The sequence below is a fragment of the Ceratotherium simum genome, chromosome 3 (genome assembly GCF_057802395.1).
Source record: "Ceratotherium simum simum isolate JZ-2026a chromosome 3, ASM5780239v1, whole genome shotgun sequence".
Taxonomy (NCBI): Eukaryota; Metazoa; Chordata; class Mammalia; order Perissodactyla; family Rhinocerotidae; genus Ceratotherium; species Ceratotherium simum.
In genome coordinates this window covers 50467021-50489680 of record NC_141902.1, presented here as the reverse complement: position 1 = coordinate 50489680, position 22660 = coordinate 50467021, and the positions used below count along the sequence as shown (strand labels likewise).

Genomic DNA, 22660 nt, shown 5'->3' with positions numbered 1-22660 from the left:
ATTATCCTGGAAGGCTGTTGGTGTGGTAGTAAATTGTAAGGGAGAGGAAGCATTCTGTAATCTTTCAGTTATATCTCAGTGTTTTTATAGGTCTGTATCTCGGGCCTGTGATCTTCACAAGTGTTCTTCTAGTGATACAGCTTTTCTCCCGTGCCTCCTACTCCCTTCCCTGGCTGCAGTGTTCCTGGTCTATTTTCTTTTCTTTTTTTTAAACATTTTTTTTTTTAATTTATTTTTTTGTGAGGAAGATCAGCCCTGAGCTAACATCCATGCTAATCCTTCTCTTTTTGCTGAGGAAGACCGGCTCTGAGCTAACATCTATTGCCAATCCTCCTCCTTTTTTTCCCCAAAGCCCCAGTAGATAGCTGTATGTCATAACTGCACATCCTTCTAGTTGCTGTATGTGGGACGCGGCCTCAGCATGGCCGGAGAAGCGGTGCGTTGGTGCGCGCCCGGGATCCGAACCCGGGCCCCAGTAGCTGAGCGTGCGCACTCAACCGCTAAGCCACGGGTCCGGCCCCCGGTCTATTTTCTTAAAGCCCTGACTATTTACTATCTTTTTTTCTCCCCTTAGATGGAAGAGAAAGGCTGGAGAGGACTGGAGTAGGAGGAATTCCCTTCCCCCAGCTGACATAAGGGACTTGAGCTCTGGCAAGGTCCCTTCCCCTGGAGAGTAGATCTTTGTTATGGAGAATGCTCTAGGCATTTCTGTATTTCACAATGATTATTCTTCCCCTCCCTCTTCCAGAGACACAGGGTTATCTTATTCAGATCTTCTTCATGATAACCTGGTGGGGTTTCTGGAGGTAAAGCCCACAAAAATATGGGGGACTCCCCAAGACTGTGGTCCCCAGGAGTTTTTTGATCTCATGCTAGTCCACACTCAACCTCCAGCATTTTGTCAAAATTACCATTTGTGGGGCTGGCCTAGTGGTTAAGTTTGGTGCACTCCGCTTCCATGGCCTGGGTTCGGTTCCTGGGCCCGGACCTACACCACTCGACTCAGCAGCCATGCTGTGGCGGTGACCCACATGCAAAATAGAGGAAGACTGGCACAGATGTTAGCTCAGGGCGAATCTTCCTCAGCCAAAAAAAAAAAAAAAAAAAATTACCCTTTAAGTGATCTTACATTTTATAGCTTTAGAAACTTCCGCTATAGGCAAGAAGATCATGATGTCTTTCTGGATACACTTGTCTCTCCAGATTTCAGGGTAGCAGTTTTCCCTGTGACTTGCTCCGAGTACTCTGATGAGTCCAAGAAAACTTGTTGTTTTTCAGTTTGTCCCTCTTTTTTTGTTGTCAGAATAGTAGCAACAACTTCTAAGCTTTTTACCTGTCAGAGCTAAAACTGGAGCTCCTTTGTTGATTTTTTTTAGCTATGTATATATTTTTACATTGTAAAATTTGTTAATGGTTGCTATATTTACCTTTAACTTATCACAATCTACTGCAGGTTAACACTGACTCAATTCCAGTGAAATACAGCAGCTTTGCTCTAAAACAACTCTATTTTCTTCCCCTACCGTTACCGAGCCCTAAGGGACCGGTGACCCACAAATGGATCCTTTTGCCCAGAGCCGCTTGTGCCAATAGAACGAGACCAGGTTCAGAATAGCAGAGCAGAAACTTTATTTGTTGATCAGTGAATGGAGGAGGCAGAGCTCTTGCTCTGAAACACCTTCTCCCGGAAGGGAAGGTGAGCAGAGTTCTTATGGGATGTGAAGGGGGAGGGGTCTCTGCGTCGTCGTTGAGGCGGGGGCATTTGGGGAATGTGCAGATCTTCGCTTCTGGCGCATGGCACCTTTTGCACATGTTTCCTTTTGTGCATGGCACCCCATCACCATCATGGACCTTTCCGGTTTGGACTGGTTCTACCTCTTGGCCACCTCACCTCACATTGTTCTGCCTTGGTTCCTATAAGCAAATACAACTTAAGAACGAAGCATTAGCTATGGAAAATGTCTTAGGGACTTCCCTGGGTGACACCGTTTTGGGGCTATTATTGCCATTCATGTATAGGTATATGTGTATATATATACATTTGTTATAAACTCAACAATATATATTATAATTTTACTTTAAAAAATACTGCTTTTTAAAAAGATCTTAAGTTTTTAAGGAAATTAAGAGAAGAAAAGCAATAAAAGTATGTATTGTCTTTTAAATTTATTTTTTTAATTGTGGTAAAACACACATAGCATAAAATTTACAATTTTAACCACTTCTAAGTGTACAGTTTAGTGGCCTTAAGTACATTCTCGTTGTTGTGCAATCATCACCATCATCTACCTCTAGAACTTTTTTTTTCTTGTTTTGTGAGGAAGATCAGCCCTGTGCTAACATCTGCCAATCCTCCTCTTTTTTTTTTTGCTGAGCAAGACTGGCACTAGGCTAACATCCGTGCCCATCTTCCTCCACTTTATATGGGACGCTGCCACAGCATGGCTTGTCAAGTGGTGCGTCGGTGTGCTCCCAGGATCCGAACTGGCGAACCCCGGGCCGCCGCAGCCGAGTGCGCGCACTTAACCACTTGTGCCACCCGGCCGGCCCCTACCTCTAGAACTTTTTTCATCTTCCCAAACTGACTCTGTACCCATTAAACAATAGTTCCCCATTCCCCCTTTCCCTTAGCCCCTGGCAACCACCATTTTATTTTCTGTTTCTATCAGTTTGACTTCTCTAGGTGTCTAGAGAAGTGGAATCATACCATATTTGTCCTTTTGTGCCTAGCTTATTTCACTCAGTATAATGTCTTCAAGATTCATCCATGTTTTAGCATGTGTTAGAATTTTCTTCCTTTTTAAGGCTGAATAATCTGTTATTATGTATATACCACATTTTGTTTATCCATTTGTATCGTCTTTTATACTTACCTACACATTTCCCATTTCCCATACTCTTTATTCCCTCTTATAGATCTGACTTAGTGTCTGGTGCCAATTCCTTCCAGCCTGAAGAACTTCCTTTAGTATATCTTGTAGGGCAGGTCTGCTAGCAACAGATTCTCTCAGTTTTCATTTATCTTGGAGTGTGTTTATTTCATCTTCATTTATGAAAAATGGTTTTAAGGGCAGGCCCCATGGCATAGGGGTTAAGTGCACGCACTCCGCTTTGGTGGCCCTGGGTTCACAGAGTCGGATCCCAGGCTCATAATGACGCACCACTTGGCAAGCCATGCTGTGGCAGTGTCCCATATAAAGTGGAGGAAGATGGGCATAGATGTTAGCCCAGGGCCAATCTTCCTTGGCAAAAAGAGGAGGATTGGCGTCGGTTGTTAGCTTAGGGCTGATCTTCCTCACACACACAAAAAAGAAAAATGGTTTTGCTGGATATAGAATTGGTGGTTTATAGTTTTTTTCTGTCAGTGCTTTGAACATGTCATTGCACTGCCTTCTGTCCTCCATTGTTTCTAATGAGGAATCAGCTTTTAAGTGTATTGTTGTTCCCCTGTACGTGATGAGTGCTTTTTTTCTTGCTGCTTTCAAGATTTTCCTCTTTGTGTTTAGCTTTTGTATTAACTTAGCAGTTTGACTAAGTTGTATCTAGGTGTATCTCTTTGTGTTTATTTTATTTTATTTTTTTAATTTTATTTATTTATTTTCCCCCAAAGCCCCAGTAGATAGTTGTATGTCATAGATGCACATCCTTCTAGTTGCTGTACATGGGATGTGGCCTCAGCATGGCCGGAGAAGCAGTGCGTTGGTGCATGCCTGGGATCCGAACTCGGGTCGCCAGCAGCAGAGCGTATGCACTTAACTGCTAAGCCACAGGGCCGGCCCCTCTGTGTTTATTTTACTTTGGGTTGAACTTCTTTGAGTATAGATTGTTTTCATCAAATTTGAGAAGATTTTACCGGTTATTTTTTGAAATATTTTTGGTTGAAAACTAGACATTTTAGTTAATAGATTATAGCAATTCTGGATTCTGTTTTATTTGTTTGTTTATTGAGGGTTGTTTATTTTCTAGTAACTTGCCTGGACTTTAATTGTCTAGTCTAGTCTCTCTTGTGGTATATAGCAGCTGACAGCTCTGCTGTTTTTAAATTCTTATTGTTTAGACTGGCTTCCTTAAAGATCTTCCCTGTATCTGCATAACATAATTGTTAGCTATTGATTTGGGGAGAGGAGGTAAATACCTTGAGCCTGAAAGGCTTCCACCCTTTGCTGATTGGTCTGTGTGTGGGTTTGAGAACACATTCAAAGTTGGAGCTAGTTGTCAAGCCTCCCTCAGCTTCATTTTGTGCCATGCTCCCTCAGGTCTCCTCCAGAAATGCATAGCTTTCTGTTTAGCCAGGGTTGTATGGTGAGCTTATCACAGACTTTCTATGGCTTTGTCATTTATATGATCTTTCTGTTAATTTTCTGACTAGTTGGGCACTTACCCTAACCAGGACCTCAACCTCAGACCTCAACTGCAGATTTTCTCTCTTCATTCCCAACCAAGTTTACCACTTTTATCCGCCGAAGCCACAAGTTTTTGCTGCCCTACCCTGAAATGAATCCACTTTTTTTTGCCAGCAAAGCTGCTGGGTTCTTTTTGCTAGCTTCATGTTGGTAAAAATGCCAGTGTTGTCATTCTAGCTGGAAGTGGGTGGTTGGGAGTAACCTCAGGCAGAAGGGCAGAGCCTCCCACTGTTCTGTAACTTGAGCAGTTTTTCTGGAATAAACAGTTCTCAATTTGCAGGCTGCCTTGGGTTAATTTCCACTGCCCTGAAACAGTTATTTTTGATAAATTTGTCTAGTTTTATATTTGGTATTTGTGGATGACAATTGCCAACCTCTTCATGCCTCCATAAAACCTGCACATTTTCTTTTGTAGATGAATTTTACGTTTACTTATCAAGCTCCCTAAGAAGTTCTCTTGGTATTTTGATTAGATTTACATTGACTTTATAAATTAATTTGCAGAATATTGACATATTTACAATATTGAGATTTTCTTCTAGAAAGATGACATTTATCTCCGTTTATTCAGACTTACTTTATATCTTAGCAAAATTATTTAGCATACGTATAGGACTTGCTCATATTTTGTAAAACTTACTCTTAGCATTTAAAAAATTTTTATGGCAATTACTAATGAAATGATATTTTCCATTGTATTTCCTAATCATTTATTGCCAGTTCATAGGAAAGTTTTTTTATGAGTTTATATAAGTTGATCTTATATGTGACTGCCTTGCTGAACTTACTTTTTCATTCTTTTTTTTTTTTAAGTGCAAACGCCAATTCTTTTTTTTTTTTTTTTTGTGAGGAAGATCAGCCCTGAGCTAACATCCGTGCTAATCCTCCTCTTTTTTTGGTGAGGAAGACTGGCTCTGAGCTAACATCTATTGCCAATCCTCGTCCTTTTTCTTTTCTTTTTTTTTTTCCTCCCCCAAAGCCCCAGTAGATAGTTGTATGTCATAGTTGCACATCCTTCTAGTTGCTGTATGTGGGATGCGGCCCCAGCATGGCTGGAGAAGCGGTGTGTCGGTGCGCACCTGGGATCTGAACCCTGGGCCGCCAGTATCGGAGTGTGCACTTAACCGCTAAGCCACAGGGCCGGCCCCCTACTTTTTCATTCTAATAGTTTGTCAGTTTATTATTTTGGTTCTTTTGGGTAGTCTACCATATTATTTGCAAATAATAACAGTTTTGTCCCCTGATAATCTATGTTTATTTTTATTTTTAACATTTAAAATTTCTTTATTTTTAAAATTCAATTTTATAGGTTATGCCCTCTAGGAAAATAGTAAAACAGTAGGCATACTCGCCTTAGTGACTTTGCTAGAAATATTTCTGATGCTTCACCTTGAAGTATGATATTGAATAGGTCCTTTTATCAAGCTAAAATTTTTCTTTTATTCCTAGTATCAACTGGTATTTTGGCACGTACTGAGATTATATTGTTTTTCTCTTTTGGTTTCCTAATATCATAAATAAGAAACACTCTATTTGATCAAGATGTATTATAATTTTAATATTTTCCTTGCTTTAGTTTGCTAATTAATTTTATTTATGATTTTTGCATGTAATTCGTAAGTGAGATTGGCTTATAAAGAACAATAACTTGATAAACTAGACATTCATTCCGGATTAAAGGAAATATAGATTTCCTCTTCTTCAGGAATTTGGTTCAGGAGCTGCTCTGTATCTCTCATTACTTACATTGCCGTGTGTGTTAAACTAATATCCCCTCCCACATGGCATCCGTTTTTGAGCAGTACAGAGCAGTTAAAATCCAGTTCCTTCATGTGCGATGAATATTTTTGTAACCTCTGAGTTATTCTGTTACTACACAGCACCTCCTTTAAGTAGTATGTTCCCCATGTTACTTTTTTTGTTTGTTTTTAATAAAAGCCTTTCAAGGATTATTTAACATTTGTCTGTCTCTATTTCTCTTTGCTATATGTAGTCTCTTTTCAGTATTACCGTCTTCATGTTTTTCTCTTCGTTGTAGTTCCTTCTGTCATCTGCTCTGTGAAGCCTTTCTTAGTCCTTCCTCTTCCTCATTACTCTGAAGTGTTAGACTATTTTTGTGTCTCTAATATAGCTTATTATAAATTAAAAAAATATATATATTTATATAGTTCTCTTAACTACATCTTGGCTATAATATCAGAACTTTCCTGTTACTTTTGGTTATAAGAACAGTCTCATTTTTGGTAATTAAGACTTAGTCTTATGCATTTTTAAAACTTGTCAAAATTCACTCCACTTGCAGGGATTATGAGGGGTGAGGGTGTTCTGACCCTTCATGTACTTTTCCCTTCTTCCATTTGTTGGGGCAGAGAGGAAGGAGAGGAAAAAAGGAAAACATATTATTAAACTGGGTGACGTTGTCATCTTCTCCTTTTAGGTTGTGGCTGCCTCTGCTAACGCTGAGTGTTCATCATGCCCTGTTGTCAGGCATTTAAATGGTGGTTCATTGCCATGTGCAGATTCTTCCTGTGCCAACATGTTGGCGGCTCACTGGCAGCTCTCTGAACTTAGAACACATAGTAATTAGCGTCTTTTGTGCCTAGTTTAGGCCTTAGGTGCAATTCTGGGACTACGGAAACCTGCTGCTCAATAATCTGTGAAATTTATTTTAAAGTCAGTGTTTCACAGTTCAAAAGGAAGATAAACAGTCTTCCAGAAGAGGGTATTAAGTCATGCAGATGTTATAGAGCATGTCTGCAGTGCACAGTTTTCATACCTATAATGTTAATTCTATATCCTAAAATAATTTAGCCTCTAGGAAACTTTGTCCCAGCTTGTCCTTCTAGAGCTGTGCCAGATGTACTATTTAAATGTAAATTAAATTAAATTTACATTAATGAAACAAATAAAAATAAAAATTCAGTTCCTCAGTCACACTAGCCACATTTTAAGTGCTTAATTAGTCACATGTGGCTAGTGGCTACCGTATTGGATACCACAGAACTTGACCATCATCAAAAAAAGTTCATTTAGACACTCCTTCTCTAGAGGATAGAGATGAGAAATTTTTGTTACCATAGGAAAGTCAGATGCGTAGAGTCAATCTTATATACCTAGTTACTCTGTTGCACAGGGTTTTTTTTCTTGCCCATATGAGGGAAGTTTGTGAAAGGGAGAAAAGTTGGCACACTCCTGAGCAATATACTGCTTTCAACTTCATCTGACATTTAGCTTTTCATGTGGAAATTTCAAATAACTGTTATTGCAGACATAGTTGGCAGCAGGATTCAAAGGTCAAATGTTTCCACCCACCAGAGACAAACTCCCTAGTTCATTCTTCCTGTTTCCTGTCTTACTGTTCCCTCATTCCTCAGGTGAAGGTTGGCACAACTTCAGTCCTAGGGCAAGGTAAGACTGGCATAAGTAGAACGGAATGTTTGTATATATGTGTTTTTGTGTGTGTGTATAGATTTTGGGAGAAGTGACTTAGAATAATAAATTCTAATTATTATTTTTTTTTTTACCAAGCCCTTAGATATCTAATTGAATGCCTGCCCACATTTTAAGTATGAGTAAACTGAGGCTAGAGAAAGTGATTGCCCAAGATTGTATCAATAGTTAATGGTAGGGCCGGCCGGGTTAAGCGTGTGAGCTCCACTGGAGCGGCCCGGGGTTTGCTGGTTCGGATCCTGGGCACGCACAAGCGCACTGCTTGGCAAGCCATGCTGTGGTGGCATCCCATATAAAGTGGAGCAAGATGGGCACGCATGTTAGCCCAGGGCCAGTCTTCCTCAGCAAAAAAAGAGGAGGATTGGCAGATGTTAGCTCAGGGCCGATCTTCCTCACAAAAAAAAAAAAAAGTTAATGGTAAATCTGGAACTAAAACCTGTGTGCCATGACACCCAAATTGTTGGACATTCTGCTAAATCATTTACCATTCCCATTTTAATTCTTTTATTCACTAGTAACTATTGCTGCAGATACAGTGACAAGAGTTTAGAGGCAAAAGTAATTAATTATTATAATGAATTTCTTATTTTAAAAATGTTGCTTTATACATGTTTTAAAAGATTTGGTAATTGTAATTTTTACAGATTGAAGAAGAAGAGAGGAAAAAAATAGAAGACATGAAAGAAAATGAACGGATAAAAGCAACTAAAGAATTGGAAGCCTGGAAAGAACATCAGAGAAAAGCTGAAGAACAAAAAAGAATTCAGAGAGAAGAGAAATTACATCAGCAAGAAAAACAAATTGAAGAAGAGAGAAAAAAATTAAAACATAAAAGTCTTACTAGAAATTCAGCTTCTAGAAATCTTGCTACAAAAGGTACAATGATTGCTTTAATATTTTCTGGCAAAGTGAGTCCTGTTGGTGAAGTACATATGCCATTATTTGTGTGTGTGTGTGAAGTGTGTATCTGTTTACAATATTAGGTCATTATTTTGGTATATCAAGAATAAGTACTACAATACAAAGACTAAGGTGAAAGACTTATTTCTTCTTCTAGGAAGTAGTGAAGTTTTCATAATAAAATGAACAAGGATTCAGTGTTGTTTTGCTTGTGTGCTTCCTTTTGAAATTTATGTAGGTGTCATTAAATATGTGTTTAACTCAGGTCCAAAAAGACTTGGAGTGGACTGGCTGTGCCAGGAGCATTCATTTATTTCTTTAGAGATAAACAACTAGGAATTTCATTAAAAGACTTTCTCCTCACATCACTCAGGAAAATGGCTACTACTAAGCAAACTTAGTCTTAAGCAAAGAAAGGCTCTTCTGGACTTTGATCCTGATGTGTTCTAAAATGGTAAAAGAATATATTTCTTTATTGAAAGCTGAGTTTGGTTTTATCTGATTTTAGAATATTAATCTTTGTTTTGGGTATATTTAGTATAGTTAGTAAATGGAACATTTTGTAGTAAAATCACTTATGTAATAATAATAATTAACAGTTATTGGGCGATCACTACATGCCAGGTGATTTTATTGGTTCTATCACTCAATCCTTCAAACAACAGTTTGGGATAAGTGCTGCTAGTCTTATTTTAGAGGAAATACATGTTCAGAAATGATAAACAACTACCCAGTAAGTAAATCTGTGGGATTTGAACCCAGATCTGTCTGCATCTGAAACCTGTGTTCTTTCCACTAGGCTATGTGTCTTTACTTCTTTAATAATGAGGTCTGGCATGTTGAAAAGTCATTTAGAGTGAATATTAATAAGCAGTAATCATTATTTATATATTTTATTGTGGTTTAATATTGACATGTGGGGCCAGCCTGTTTGGCGTAGCGGTTAAGTGCATGTGCTCCGCTTTGGCGGCCCTGGGTTCGCAGGGTCGGATCCCGGGCTCGCACTGACTCACCACTTCGCAAGCCATGCTCTGGTGGTGTCCCATATAAAGTAGAGGAAGATAGGCATGGATGTTAGCCCAGGGCCAATCTTCCTCAGCAAAAAAAGAGGAGGATTGGTGGATGTTAGCTCAGGGCTGATCTTCCTCACACACACACACACACAATAATAATAATAATAAAATAAAATCCTTAAAAAAAAAAATCTAGTACCCTTTAAAAAAAAATTGACATGCAAGTTAACTACCATACTACCTCCTCCTTTAATGATATTTCAGTAAAATATTTATACCAGCTAGGGTATGTGAAAATATTTCCTTCCAGATTTCAAATACTACAAAACAAATTGGATGTTTTCAAATACTATTGGAACCCAAACACACTTTTGTAGATAAGAAGTATCCTGAAGATGTTAAAACAAAAATAATTCATCCATGGATATAAGGGAAATTAAACCTGGTGGTGGGAAAAAATGTGTAAATTAGGTTTTTTGGATTTTTACTTCAGAAGTCCTTTTTTTCTTATTTCATTAGTGTCATTACAGATGCCTTATAAGTTTGGTTCCTTTCTTTCATTTCATCTATCCATTTAGTGTTTACTCAGCGTCTACTCTGTACTAGGAGTTATGGAATATACAAATATGACTTAAGATGTGGCCAGGGCCTTCAAGAAACTTAAAATGTTGTAGATGCAAATATCTTCAGTTAGCTGAGATTTGTAAATAACTGCTTTAAAAAATTCACAGTTGTTTTGTGGGTAAATAAAGTTAGACCTCTTGAAGAGGAAAACTTGGCTGGTCCTACAAAATCATTTATTCTAATACTACTATTTTCATGTCACTATTAACTGAAAATGCTCATTTGATAACCTTTTTAACAATAGAAAGAATGTTGTATTATTTACCCCAGAAACATTCTTTAGACAAGCCACTTTTATATACAGAATACAAATGGTGTGGCAGGATGTGCAGATTGCGTACTCATTATATATTCTCCTCTTCTTTTTTACTGGCAGAATCATGAATTCAGGGTTGGGGGACAGAAGTGCGTCCAGCTAAAAAACTTGGAAATTTGAGTATTGATTGGATATTTGAAGAAATTAAGGAATAATTACATTTTTTTCTCTAGATGTGATAATGGTATTGTAGTTAGGTTTAAAAATTCCTCATCTTGTAGAGATGCCTACTGAAATATTTATGGATGAAAAATTATGGTGTCTGAGATTTGGTTCACAATAATATAGAATGTGAAAGTGGATAGAGGTAAAAGATGAAATGGTATTGGCCATGAGTTGATAGTTGAAGTCAGGTTGTGAATGCATGATGGTTAATTATTCTATTCTTTCTACTTTTGTATATGTTTGAAATTTTTTATTATGAAATGATAAAAAATAAGGTAAGGATCAAAGCCTATCGAATCATTTTTACAAACAAAGTAATTTTAAATTACAAAAAAAAGAAAACAAAACTCACTGAGACTCTCTTATAACTAGATGTAGCCAAGTGACACACTTTGGGCTGATGAAATGCAAGAAGAAATCTGCTAAGGTTTTATAGAAAAGTATTACTTTTCTGAGATGTGTCCCCAACTCTTTTCTGCTTGCATCTCCTTTCCTTTTCCTACCTGAGATAAAGATCTATGCCAGGAAGTGCATTAGCTATCTTGAGATCATGAAGAGGTAAGTCATACGCTAAGAATGATAGGACAGGGAAGAAGAAGGAGCTTGGGACAGTAATTACATTGGAAAGCTGATAAATCTATGCTGGACTACCTTCCTTCAAGCTTGTTAAGTGAGAAAAATAAACCCGTGTTTGGTTAAACCACTGTAGTCATGTTTTCTGTTTATGCAGTCTAGAGAATTTGTAACTGATAGAAATGGGTAATGGACTGCAAGGTTGGTATAGCATTTGAAAATCATTCAATGTAATTAACCATATTAACAGAATAAAGGAAAAAACATGATGATTTCAATATTGCAGAAAGGTATTTGACACAATCCAACACCCATTTATGATAAAAATTTCTCAGCAAATTAGGAATAGAAAGAAATGTTCCCAATCTTGTAGAAGGACCTTCTACAAAAAAATCTATAGCAAACATCATATTTGCTGGTGAATTAATGAATACTTTGCCCCTTAGGTCCAAGAGCAAGGCTCTCGTGTCCACTTTCACTACTTCTATTCAGCATTATACTGGAGGTCCTAACTGTTGCATTAAGACAAGAAGAAGAAATAAAAGGCATAAAGATTAGATAGGAAGAAGTTAAAATCTCTATTTGTAGATGACATTATTTTCTATGTAGAAATTCCTAAGGAATCTATAGAATAACTATTAGAGCTAATAAGTGGATTTAGCAAAGTCTCAGGATAAAAGCTTGCAAGTGTCATTTATAATTTTCTTTACCAACAGCAAACAATTGGAAAATTAAATTTTAATCCATTTATAATAGGACTAAAACAAATATTTAGGAATAAATTTAACAAAAGAAGTGCAAGATCTCATCACTGAAAACTATAGAACAATTACTGAGAGATACTTAAAAAGGCCTAAATGGAGAGATTATAACATGTTCATGAATTGGAAAACTCAGTGTTGTTAAGATGTCAATTCTCCTTAAATTGATCTATAGATTCAATGCAATTCCAGTAGAAATCGCAGTGAGCTTTTTGTAGAAATTGACGTACTCATTCTAAAATTTATAAGAGAATGCAAATAACCTAGAAAAGCCAAAGAAATTTTTAAAAATAAGACAAAGATGCAGGACTTATGCTACCTTATACTACCTGATTTGAAGACTTAGCATCAAGCTACAGTAATCAAGACAGGGTGGAATTGGCGAAAGGATGAACGTATAGTTCAAAAGAACAGAGTACAGACACTAGAAACAGATCCACACATGTATGGTCCAATGATTTTCGTCAAGGATAACTGCAATTCGATGAGGAAAGGAAAGTCTGGAACAGTTGGATATCTTTGTGGAAACGAATGTTGATTTTTGCCTCACTGTGTACATATTACATACAGTTGTCCCTGGGTATCTGCAGGGTATTGGTTCCAGGACCCCCTGTGGACACCAAAATCTGTGGATGCGTAAGTCCCTTATATAAAATGGCACAGTATTTGCATATAACCTACACAATCCTCCCGTATACTGTAAATTATCTCTAGATTACTTATAATACCAATACAATGCAAATGCTATGTAAATAGTTGTTGTATTGTTTAGGGAATAATGACAAGAAAAAAAAAGTCTGTACTTGGTCAGTACAGTTGCAATCATCATAGGCCTTTTGATCTGTGGTTCGTTGAAATCTGCTGATGCTGGACCTGCCGATATGAATGGCTGGCTATACCTAAGAAGACAAACAACCCAGTAAACAATTAGACAAAAGATTTGAATGGACTTTTCACAAAAGAAGACATATGACTGGCCAATATGCACATGAAATGATGTTCAATGTCATTAGTCTGAGAGGAAATGCAAATTAAAACTACAGTGAGATACAGTACACAGTACACATACACTAAAATGGCTAATATTAAAAATTAAAGAGTCCATCAACACAAAGTGTTGTTGAGAATGTGCTGCAACTGGAACTCTCGTATAGTGATGGTAGGAATGTAAAATGATACGTATAGTGATGGTAGGAATGTAAAATGATACAACCACTGTGGAAGAGTGTTTGGCAGTCTCCTTAAAAGTTCAGTACACACCTATCATATAATTCAGCCATTCTAGTTTTAGGTATTTACACAAGAGAAACATGTCCACCTTAAAACTTGTATTCAAATGTTTATAGCAGCTTTATTCACAATAGTGAATAACTGGAAACAGTGCCCATCAACAGGTGAATGGATAAGCAAATTCTCATATATTCCTAAAATGGAATATTACTCTGCAATAAAAAGGAGAGAACTACTGATCACACAACATGAATGAGTCACAAAATGACTATGCTGAATGAAAAAAGCCAGACACCAAAACAGTCCACAATGCATGAAATCCTAGAAAATATTAACTAGTTTATAAGGCCTGGGAGCACATCAGTGGTTGCCTGGAACCAGGGGGAAAGGGAAGGGATGAACTTCAAGGGGCTATAGGGGATCTTAGAAGTGATAGAAATTTTCTGTCTTGACTGATTTCATGGGTGGTTCATCTATCAGAACTCATTGAATTAATACACTTTAAAATTAATACACTTTAAAATGTTTTCTTAATTACAGCCTTTTCTTTCTACTGATTTGAAAGGTACACATTCTCTTTTTGTTCTTTGAATGATCAATATTAAATTTTTTGTAACTATTTTGATATATAGATATAATTCCAATTATTATATTTTTAACATGCATACTAAACAAACTTTAAAGTTAATCTCTACCATACTTGTAAATATTACAAGGAAATTTAATACAGGAACTCCAGTCATACTCACTTTCAATGGTATTATCTAAACATTTTATTCCACTTTTTTTGGAGGAGTCAGTTGACTTCACCTTATTTTTAAACCCCCTAAATTTAGTCATTGTTAGTATGGGTTTTTTCCTGCTATATAGTTATTAGTATTTCAGTTGACCCATATTTACTGATTTTTTTATTTATCTTTATTTCTTCTTGCTTCTTGCCTCTTGTGTGTCTTTCTGGGTCCAATTGCCTTCCCTTTAAGTAAATTCTTTAGTAGTTCTTTAATGAAGATCTGTGAGTGTTACATTCAGTTATTTTTATTTCACACTTGTTATTGAAGGATGGGTTTAGCTGGTTGTATAATTCAAGGTTGACAGTTATTTCCATCAGTAATTTGAAGATATATTTCTGTTGCCTTCTGCCCTCTGATATTGCTGCTGAGAATTATACTCTTCTAACTATTGATCCTTTATAAGGTAATCTATCCTTTGTCTCTGGTAGCTTTAATATTCTTCACTTTTGTGTACTTTGATTTTATTAGTTTAAGTGCAGTTTTATATTTATTTGTCTTGTAATATCTGAACTTGGAATATATGTTCAATGAAAGAACTTATGTTTTCCATCAGTTCTGGGAAGTTCTAAGCTTTTGTCTTCAAATATTACCTTCCTCTATTCTCTTTATCTTTCTTGGCTGCATCCTGTATGATATCCTCAGATTTGCAAATTCTAGTTTGCAAATTTTTTTCAACTATGCTTAATGTGTTGTTAAACTTGTCCTAGAGGTTTTAAATTTCAGTGACAATATTTTTCATTTTGGAAGTGCTATTTGTTTTTTTCCACACCCGTTTGTTGTTTTGTCATTAGCTTCTTAGTTTTTCATGATGAATTTTAGCCTGTCTTTGCTCTTTAAGGAAGCATGTTTAAAATTATTATAGTTGCTTTCAAATTGTTCTGTTTCAAATTCTTAGGAGACCAGTCCTCCTGTTTCTTGTGTCTGCTGACTGTTCTTCCTACTGGATTGTTTCCTCATGTGACTTGTACTTTTTGTTTGTGTGCTCATCTTCAGCAAGGATTTTTTTATGTGTACATATGAGGAAATCTCATGCGTTCTGGTTTATAGAAGTAAGAATTGCTCCCAAGGGATACTTGAATTTTTGGTTTCTCACAAGAGACATTTTTCTCTTCCCATCCAGAGCCCCAGAAAGAGACAGGCTTCACTTTCCTGGACTATTGGACAGAGGTTTTATAAATGTCCTTTTCACTGAGAGTGCAGCCCTTCTAAGGTTCTAGTTGGATTTCCAACTCCCCACCTTTGTACCTCTATCAGCATTAAATTTCCAGCCTTTGGCCCTTATATATAGCCTCTAGCCTATTCAGATTCAGATGTTTGTCAGCCTTTGGGATTACCCTGGCTGTAAATCGCTGATAAGGCTTTTTCTTTGCTTACTTTAGAACTAAATTACATACTTGAATCTTTTGTTTATTATATTTTTATCAAGCATTTTATGTGTTCATGGCATTTTATCTGTTTGTAAAGTTATTTGTTACAGTTTGTAAAAACTTTAACCTGTGCCGCTAGAAGCAGAAAGCTAATTTCTTTTTATGTTTTATTTGTCTTAATTTACTATAAGAGTTTGAAAACTAGATATCCTATTTTTAATGTAACTATTGGTCACTTTAATGTTTTTTCATAAGCATTTAAAAATATTTATTTACTTTTCTTTAGCAAAATAACTTTTTTATTTTTCATTATAGAAAAGTCATGCTTATTCCCTCCATGTTCTGTATCCTAATAATCATTAGTATAATAATTTGAAGTTATATACTTCATTTTTACTATTTATTCTATTTTCCTTCTGTTGTACTAACATTTAAAAATCTTTTTTTTTTTTTTTTTAATTTTATTTATTTATTTTTCCCCCAAAGCCCCAGTAGATAGTTGTATGTCACAGCTGCACATCCTTCTAGTTGCTGCATGTGGGACGCGGCCTCAGCATGGCCGGAGAAGCGGTGCCTCGGTGCACGCCCAGGATCCGAACCCGGGCCGCCAGCAGCGGAGCGCGAGCACTTAACCGCTAAGCCGTGGGGCCGGCCCTAAAAATCTTATTCACGACATTTTTTTAGTATGTTCTGCACTGTTTTAGAAAACCCATCCTTTTTCATTTTTACCCTCAACTTTCCCACTCCTGCATTCTTAATTTTATTTTTCCATATTCTGTAACATTTTTTTGAGTAATTTATTCAGACAAGATGGCTAGGTGGTGTATTTACTTAGTTCTTACATATCTAGGAATGTCTTTTGCCTTCACAAGTGAGCAACAGTTTATGTGGATATAAAATTCTTGGGATGTTGTATTAGGTGGGTTCAAGCTGTTATAATAAAGAGATCCAAAGTTATAGATCAAATAAGATGGAAATTTAGTTCTCTGTAATTAACACTTGTTATGTAACAGTCATCAATCTAGGCCTAATAGATGACTTTGTTCCACAAGGCCATCCAGGCTAGTGGGGCCACCTCTGTCATCACGTCATTTGGCTTCTATCTTTGGATCTAAGGTGGATGCTACAGTTGGTATTTTTAGCCAGTGGGAAGGGGAAAAGAGGAAGTCTGCAGCAAGTAGATTTATCTGTAAGATGATGATCTGTATGTTGTATATATCACTTTTATTCACTTTCTGGTATCTCAGCTTTGGCACATAACCACACCTAATCTTAAGGGAGGCTAGGTTATGTAGATTCTAGGCTGGTACAGTTATATGCCTAGTTTAGACCTCAAATTCTATTACTAAAAAAAAGAGGGGAGAATGGATAGAATAGCAATCTCAACCACAAGGATCTGTAGAAAATTTTTACTCAAATTTTTGTTAGTATTGCTTTCTTGTTTGTTTAAGGCCTTGTTCTTTCCTCTCTGCCCCCGTCCTCCCTCCCTTTGAAACATCAATTCAGGCAATTTTCAAATTTTTTAAATTGAAAGTTTTTTTCTTATCTTATTTATATGTGTTCATTTTATATCAAGGATGTTAACTCTGTCATATTTGTGGAAAATCTTTTTTTATACCAATTTTAAATTTTTTTTTTCTTTTTTTATTTCCCCCAAAGCCCCAGTAGATAGTTGTATGTCATAGTTGCACAGCCTTCTAGTTGCTATATGTGGGACACGGCCTCAGCATGGCCAGAGAAGTGGTGCGTCGGTGCACGCCCGGGATCCGAACCCGGGCCGCCAGCAGCGGAGCGTACGCACTTAACCGCTAAGCCACGGGGCCGGCCCTATACCAATTTTAATATTTACCTTTTAAATCTGTGTATCGTATTTTTGGTATCTTTCTTTCCATTTATTCATATAGTTTATATTCTAACACCTAGATTAGTTTCTCCTCTTATATTGGCTTAACAATGATGACATCTAACTGCCTTTATAAAAATGTATAGCTATTCATTATTACTCTTTGCCTGTTCTCATTAGCTCTCTCCGATGGCTGAAAAACTTTTATACCATCACAAAAAGTTATCGCTATAGGAGCTTAAAGAAATAGAGGTGATGTTGGCAGTGATGGCTTTGCCCAGGTACCCTCCTCTAGAGTTGACGTAGAGTTGCCTAGAGTGCCCTTCCCTAGAGTGAATGTAAATTAGACCCTGTGTGGTTTAACAAAGAGAATCCCAGAAAAGTAGCTGAGGTCATTGTTTAAAGAACAAATAATTAGCTGCCATACTTTCAATGATGGATTTTACATTCCTTCTTGCAGAAAGTATCTTTGGTTTATTTGTATAGGATTTTAGAAGTAGCTTTGATGTGTAATTGCTTTAAAAATCGTTCTGATTATTAACTAGAAAATGAGACATAAATAACTTACTTGCTAATGTTGTTTTTAAAGGGAGAAGTTTGGAAAATATATTTTTTGACAAGTTAAAGGAAGACAGTATTCCTGCTCCTCGCTCTGTTGGCAGTATTAAAGTCAACTTCACCCCTCGAGTATTCCCAACTGCTCTCCGGGAATCACAAGTAGCAGAAGAAGAGGAGGTAGGTGTACTTGCTGTTAGATACAATGACCACAAAGGAAAATACTTCATTTTTTATTTCATCTATTGAAACTAGTACTGGGTCTGAATTTCTTAAGTATTCATTAGAGATATTACTAGAGATATTACTAGATATTACTCCATGGATATATTTTAGTATTTCCTTATGAGGAAAATATATTTTGCAGGATTTTTTTTTGGTTCCAGAATGCTGAGAGAGCACTGATTTAATATACAGTATTGTTGCTTATTCCTGGAAATAAACTGTTGCGCTTGCCATTTATTTTATCAAATACATCATTTTCTGTAATAGATTTGTAAAATTTGGATCAGTATGTGTTGTGGTAAGAAGAGATTTGGAAATTTATTATTAATATATTATTATAATTAATTATTATTAATATCAAGTGTTTCTAATGTGACATTTTGGAATTAATATCTTTCATTCATTTATAAATTCCTGAACTCTGGAATTTCAAATATTGTATCTTTAGTTATATAAGCACTAAGAATTGCATTTTTTTACTGTAAGGTATGAACTGATACCACTCTCAATTGAAAAGTTGTGGAAATAATTGAAGATCCTTAAGACATAAGGACATTTATAAATATTAACTTTTTTCTTATTATTAAACAATATATTATATCTTTCTTTTCTTTGTTTTTTTTGCTGAGGAAATTCGCCCTGAGCTAACATCTGTTGCCAATCTTCCTTTTTTTGCCGAGGAAGATTTGCCCTGAGCTAACAATAACTGTTGCCAATCTTCCTCTTTTTGTATGTGAGCCACCACCACAACGTGGCCACCGACAGACGAGTGGTGTAGGTCCGAGCCTGGAACCAAACCCAGGCTGCCAAATTGGAGCACACTGAACTTAACCACTAGGCCATGGGGGCTGGCCCTATTATTTCTATATTTTATTATTTGTAAAAGTATTTTTGTAATTATAAAATTATAATTATTTAAAAATCATTTATATGTTTTTCAATATATAAAAATAAAAATATATTATAAACAAGATAATTAAAATAATACTGACATGAACTCCCAGAAATTTGGATGAAATTTGGACTGGAAATTTTTATACATTTGATCTTAACCAGCTAGTAAAGTTTAAAAAAAACAGTGTAAAAATGTATAAAAACTGGAAGTTTAAAATCACCGTCATCAAATAGTGTATTAGTCTGCTTGGGCTGCTATAACAAAATACCATAGACTGGGTGGCTTAAACAATAGACATTTATTTCTCATTGTTCTGGAGGCTGGGAAGTCCAAGATCAGCGTGCTGGGGTGGAGGGGACGTGGAGGGAAGAGCGTGTGCTCTGGTCTCTTCCTCGTCCTCTAAGGACACTAATCCTATCATCGGGCCACCACCCTCATGACCTCATCTAAACCTAATTACCTCTCAAAGGCCCCACCTCCAAATACCATCACATTATCGCATAGGGCTTCAACATATGAATTTTGGTGGACACAAACATTCGGTCCAGAACAAATAGTATTTCCATCTTACATGGGAAGATGGAAAATCTAAAAGTAACTGTTAATCAAAGTAAGACCTTTGTGTCCTTCAGCAGACTTCATTCTCATTTCAGTGGCTACGAAAACAGGCAGAGGCACGAAGAGCAATGAATACCGATATCCCTGAACTTTCTGATTTAAAAGAAGAAGAAAAGAACCCAGAATGGTTGAAGGACAAAGGAAAGTAAGTTGTTTGAACTCTGGCCCTGAGATTTGTAGTAAGTTTATGTAGACATTAGCACTTATCACATTTGGTAGATATCTTGACATAACGTGTTTGTACGTATGGTTGTTGGGGAAAGATAATGCAAGTAAGCAAATTAGGTAGGTAGGGCTCTCTCTGTATTAAAAAAGTCAGATCTTATAACAATTAAATAAGGCTCTTTTTTAAATTTGTTTTTGTATTTAAGTGTCATAGAAGTGAAAAAATCACATGTTTTGAATTGCTTATTAAAATCCATTTTTAAATCACTTACATTTAACATAAGTCCTTCCTAATACCTCCCTTAAAAACATGTTTCTTAAAAACTAGAGCTTCTTCGATTATTCATATCCATTTTAAAAGATTACCAAATTATTTTATAAGTTATAATTTTATATTTAGGCAATCTTTTTATTTATTTATATATGAATTCTGGTACATTCCGAATGGCAATTTGAGTTATTTTGAGGCAATTGTAGGTATTTATTATATCTCATTATATATACTTTTGTATTATTTTCCTATTGCTGCCATAACAAACTACCACAGACTTAGTGGCTTAAAACAATACGTATTTATTATCTTACAGTTCTGGAGGTCAGAAGTCCAAAATGGGTTTCACTGGGCTGGGATCAAGGTATCAGTTGCAATCCTTCTAGAGGCTATAGGAGAGAATCTATTTCCTTGCATTTTCCAGCTTGGAGGCTGCCTACATCCTGGATTTATTGCTCCCAGCCAGCAATTATATCACTCTGACCTCTGCTTCCATAGTCACATCTCCTTCTCTGACTCTCCTGCCTCCGTCTTTGTTTTATAAGGATCCTTGTGATTACATGAGTCCCACTTGCATAATCCAGAATAACATCCTACCTCCAGATCCTTAATTTAATCACATCTACAAAGTCCTTTCTGCCATGTTAACATATTCACAGGTTATGGGGATTAAGACATCTTTTGGGGGGAAGCATTGTCTGTCTACCACAATGTCTCTATTTTTCTTTCTCATCTTCACTCTGTTCTTTCTTGGTTGTTTCTCCTGTATGTTACAATACCAGAGATTGGTTTGTGGAGTTGAGCTGGAGTTGGCAGTTTTTCTGAAGGTCAGAAGCCTGGGGCCAACAGGTTGGTTCCTCTTACGCCAAACAGTAAAAGCCAACGTGATCCGTCCTCCTGTTTCTCCCCTTCACTCCCTCCTACCCCCCCTCTCCATTTATTGAACCATTAAATAAACATCTATTGATTGCTTGCGGTTTGCCAGACTGTAGGCTAGGCTCTGAGCTACGGAGATGGTGGAAGAGAGAGACATACACAAATACTTATAACGTTGCATGGGAAGTACAATACATAGACAAGAATGAGGTAAAATGAGAGTAGAGAAGAGGGGCACTTAACATTAAAGGGAGGAAGGTAGGCTCAGGAAAATCTTCCTAGACAGTGTAGCACCTGAGCTCCTCTTAATGCTAAGCAGGAGTTTCAAGAGGAAGGGAGAGAAAGGCATTCATTTCAGGCAGAAGAGGCAGTATGAGCAAAAGCTCAGAGACAAGAAATACTGTGATGTCTAGGTCAGGAACTATGGGTAGTTTATTTTTTGCTAAAACGTAAGATTTGAAGCTGGGAGTAATGACACATGAACCTAGAAAAGTAGGCAGGGGCCGCATGAACTTGGTTAAGATTCTTAGATTTTATTCTGTACAGTGAGGGAAAAAATGTGTTGCCAAAACCAAGGCAAAGGTCCTGAACTGTGGCACTGTTGTAGGGGTGGAGGGGAGGGCAATTTGAGAAATATTTAGGAGGTAAAACAGGTAAAAAACTTCGACGGATTGTTGGGGAGTTAGAGAGAAGGAGTAGTTGTGGATGACTTCTGAGTTTCTAGTTTGAATGATTGATCTCATAATGCCACCAACTGAATTAGAGAATACTAAAAGAGGGGCCAGTTAGGAGGGAACGCAGGTAAGTTCAGTTTTGAATATGTTGAGTTTGAGATGTCTCTGGGTCAGTCTGGATGACAGGGTCTAGCAAGTTTGAAACTCAGGGGAGAAGCCAGCACTGTAGATATAGATTTGGAGGTTATCAGCTTTTGTATAGTAGAGTAATTCATAGGAGTAGGTGAGATATCCAAAAAGAGTGTGTAGATCAGGAGAGTAGTGACCTGAGGATAAAACTCTGTCACCTACCAACATTTGAAGGTCTGGGAAAAGAAAGGAGTACACAGAAGTACTCCTGGAAGCCAATGGAATAGAAACTTTAAGGAAAGAGTTTTAGTTTTGTTTTGTTTTTCTTCTTCTTCTTCTTTTTTTTTTTTTTTTTTGCTGAGGAAGATTTGCCCTGAGCTAACATCTGTGTCAATCTTCCTCTATTTTGTATGTGGGTTGCCACCACAGCGATGGCCGCTGATGAGTGGTGTAGGTCTGCACCCAGGAACCGAACCGGTCCACCGAAGCAGAGCATGCTGAACTTAACCACTAGGCCACGGGGCCGGCCCTGTTTTGTTCTTCTTTAATAATAGAAAAGGTTTGAATAGATTTGGAGACGAGACAGAAGAGATGGTTGAAGTGTCTCTGAGGAGAGTGGAAAAAATTGGGTCAAGGCCAAGGGTGGATGGATTATCTTGATTTCTTGTTTTTCCTCTTGTTAAAAGTTGCATTCATTTTTTATTTTTATAATAAAAATATTTCTTTGAAAAAAAACTTATACAGTGCATATTAAGTGAAAGTCCCCCTTAGTTTTCAGGCAGTGTACTGGCCTCCTGCCTGCCCTGCCCCCAACTG

General features: G+C 36.8%; 1 protein-coding gene across 3 annotated transcripts in view; it reads left to right on the top strand.

The window, feature by feature from the left end:
• The window catches only part of DNAAF4 (dynein axonemal assembly factor 4), a 73416-nt gene that overhangs the window by 35735 nt on the left and 15021 nt on the right, over nucleotides 1–22660 (top strand). For all 3 annotated transcript variants that reach the window (XM_087427528.1, XM_004421604.3, XM_004421603.3), the window contains exons 4-6: nucleotides 8498–8729; nucleotides 18026–18171; nucleotides 19765–19874. In XM_087427528.1, the coding sequence (XP_087283654.1) occupies nucleotides 8498–8729; nucleotides 18026–18171; nucleotides 19765–19874 (488 nt within the window). The remainder of the gene's footprint in view (nucleotides 1–8497; nucleotides 8730–18025; nucleotides 18172–19764; nucleotides 19875–22660) is intronic.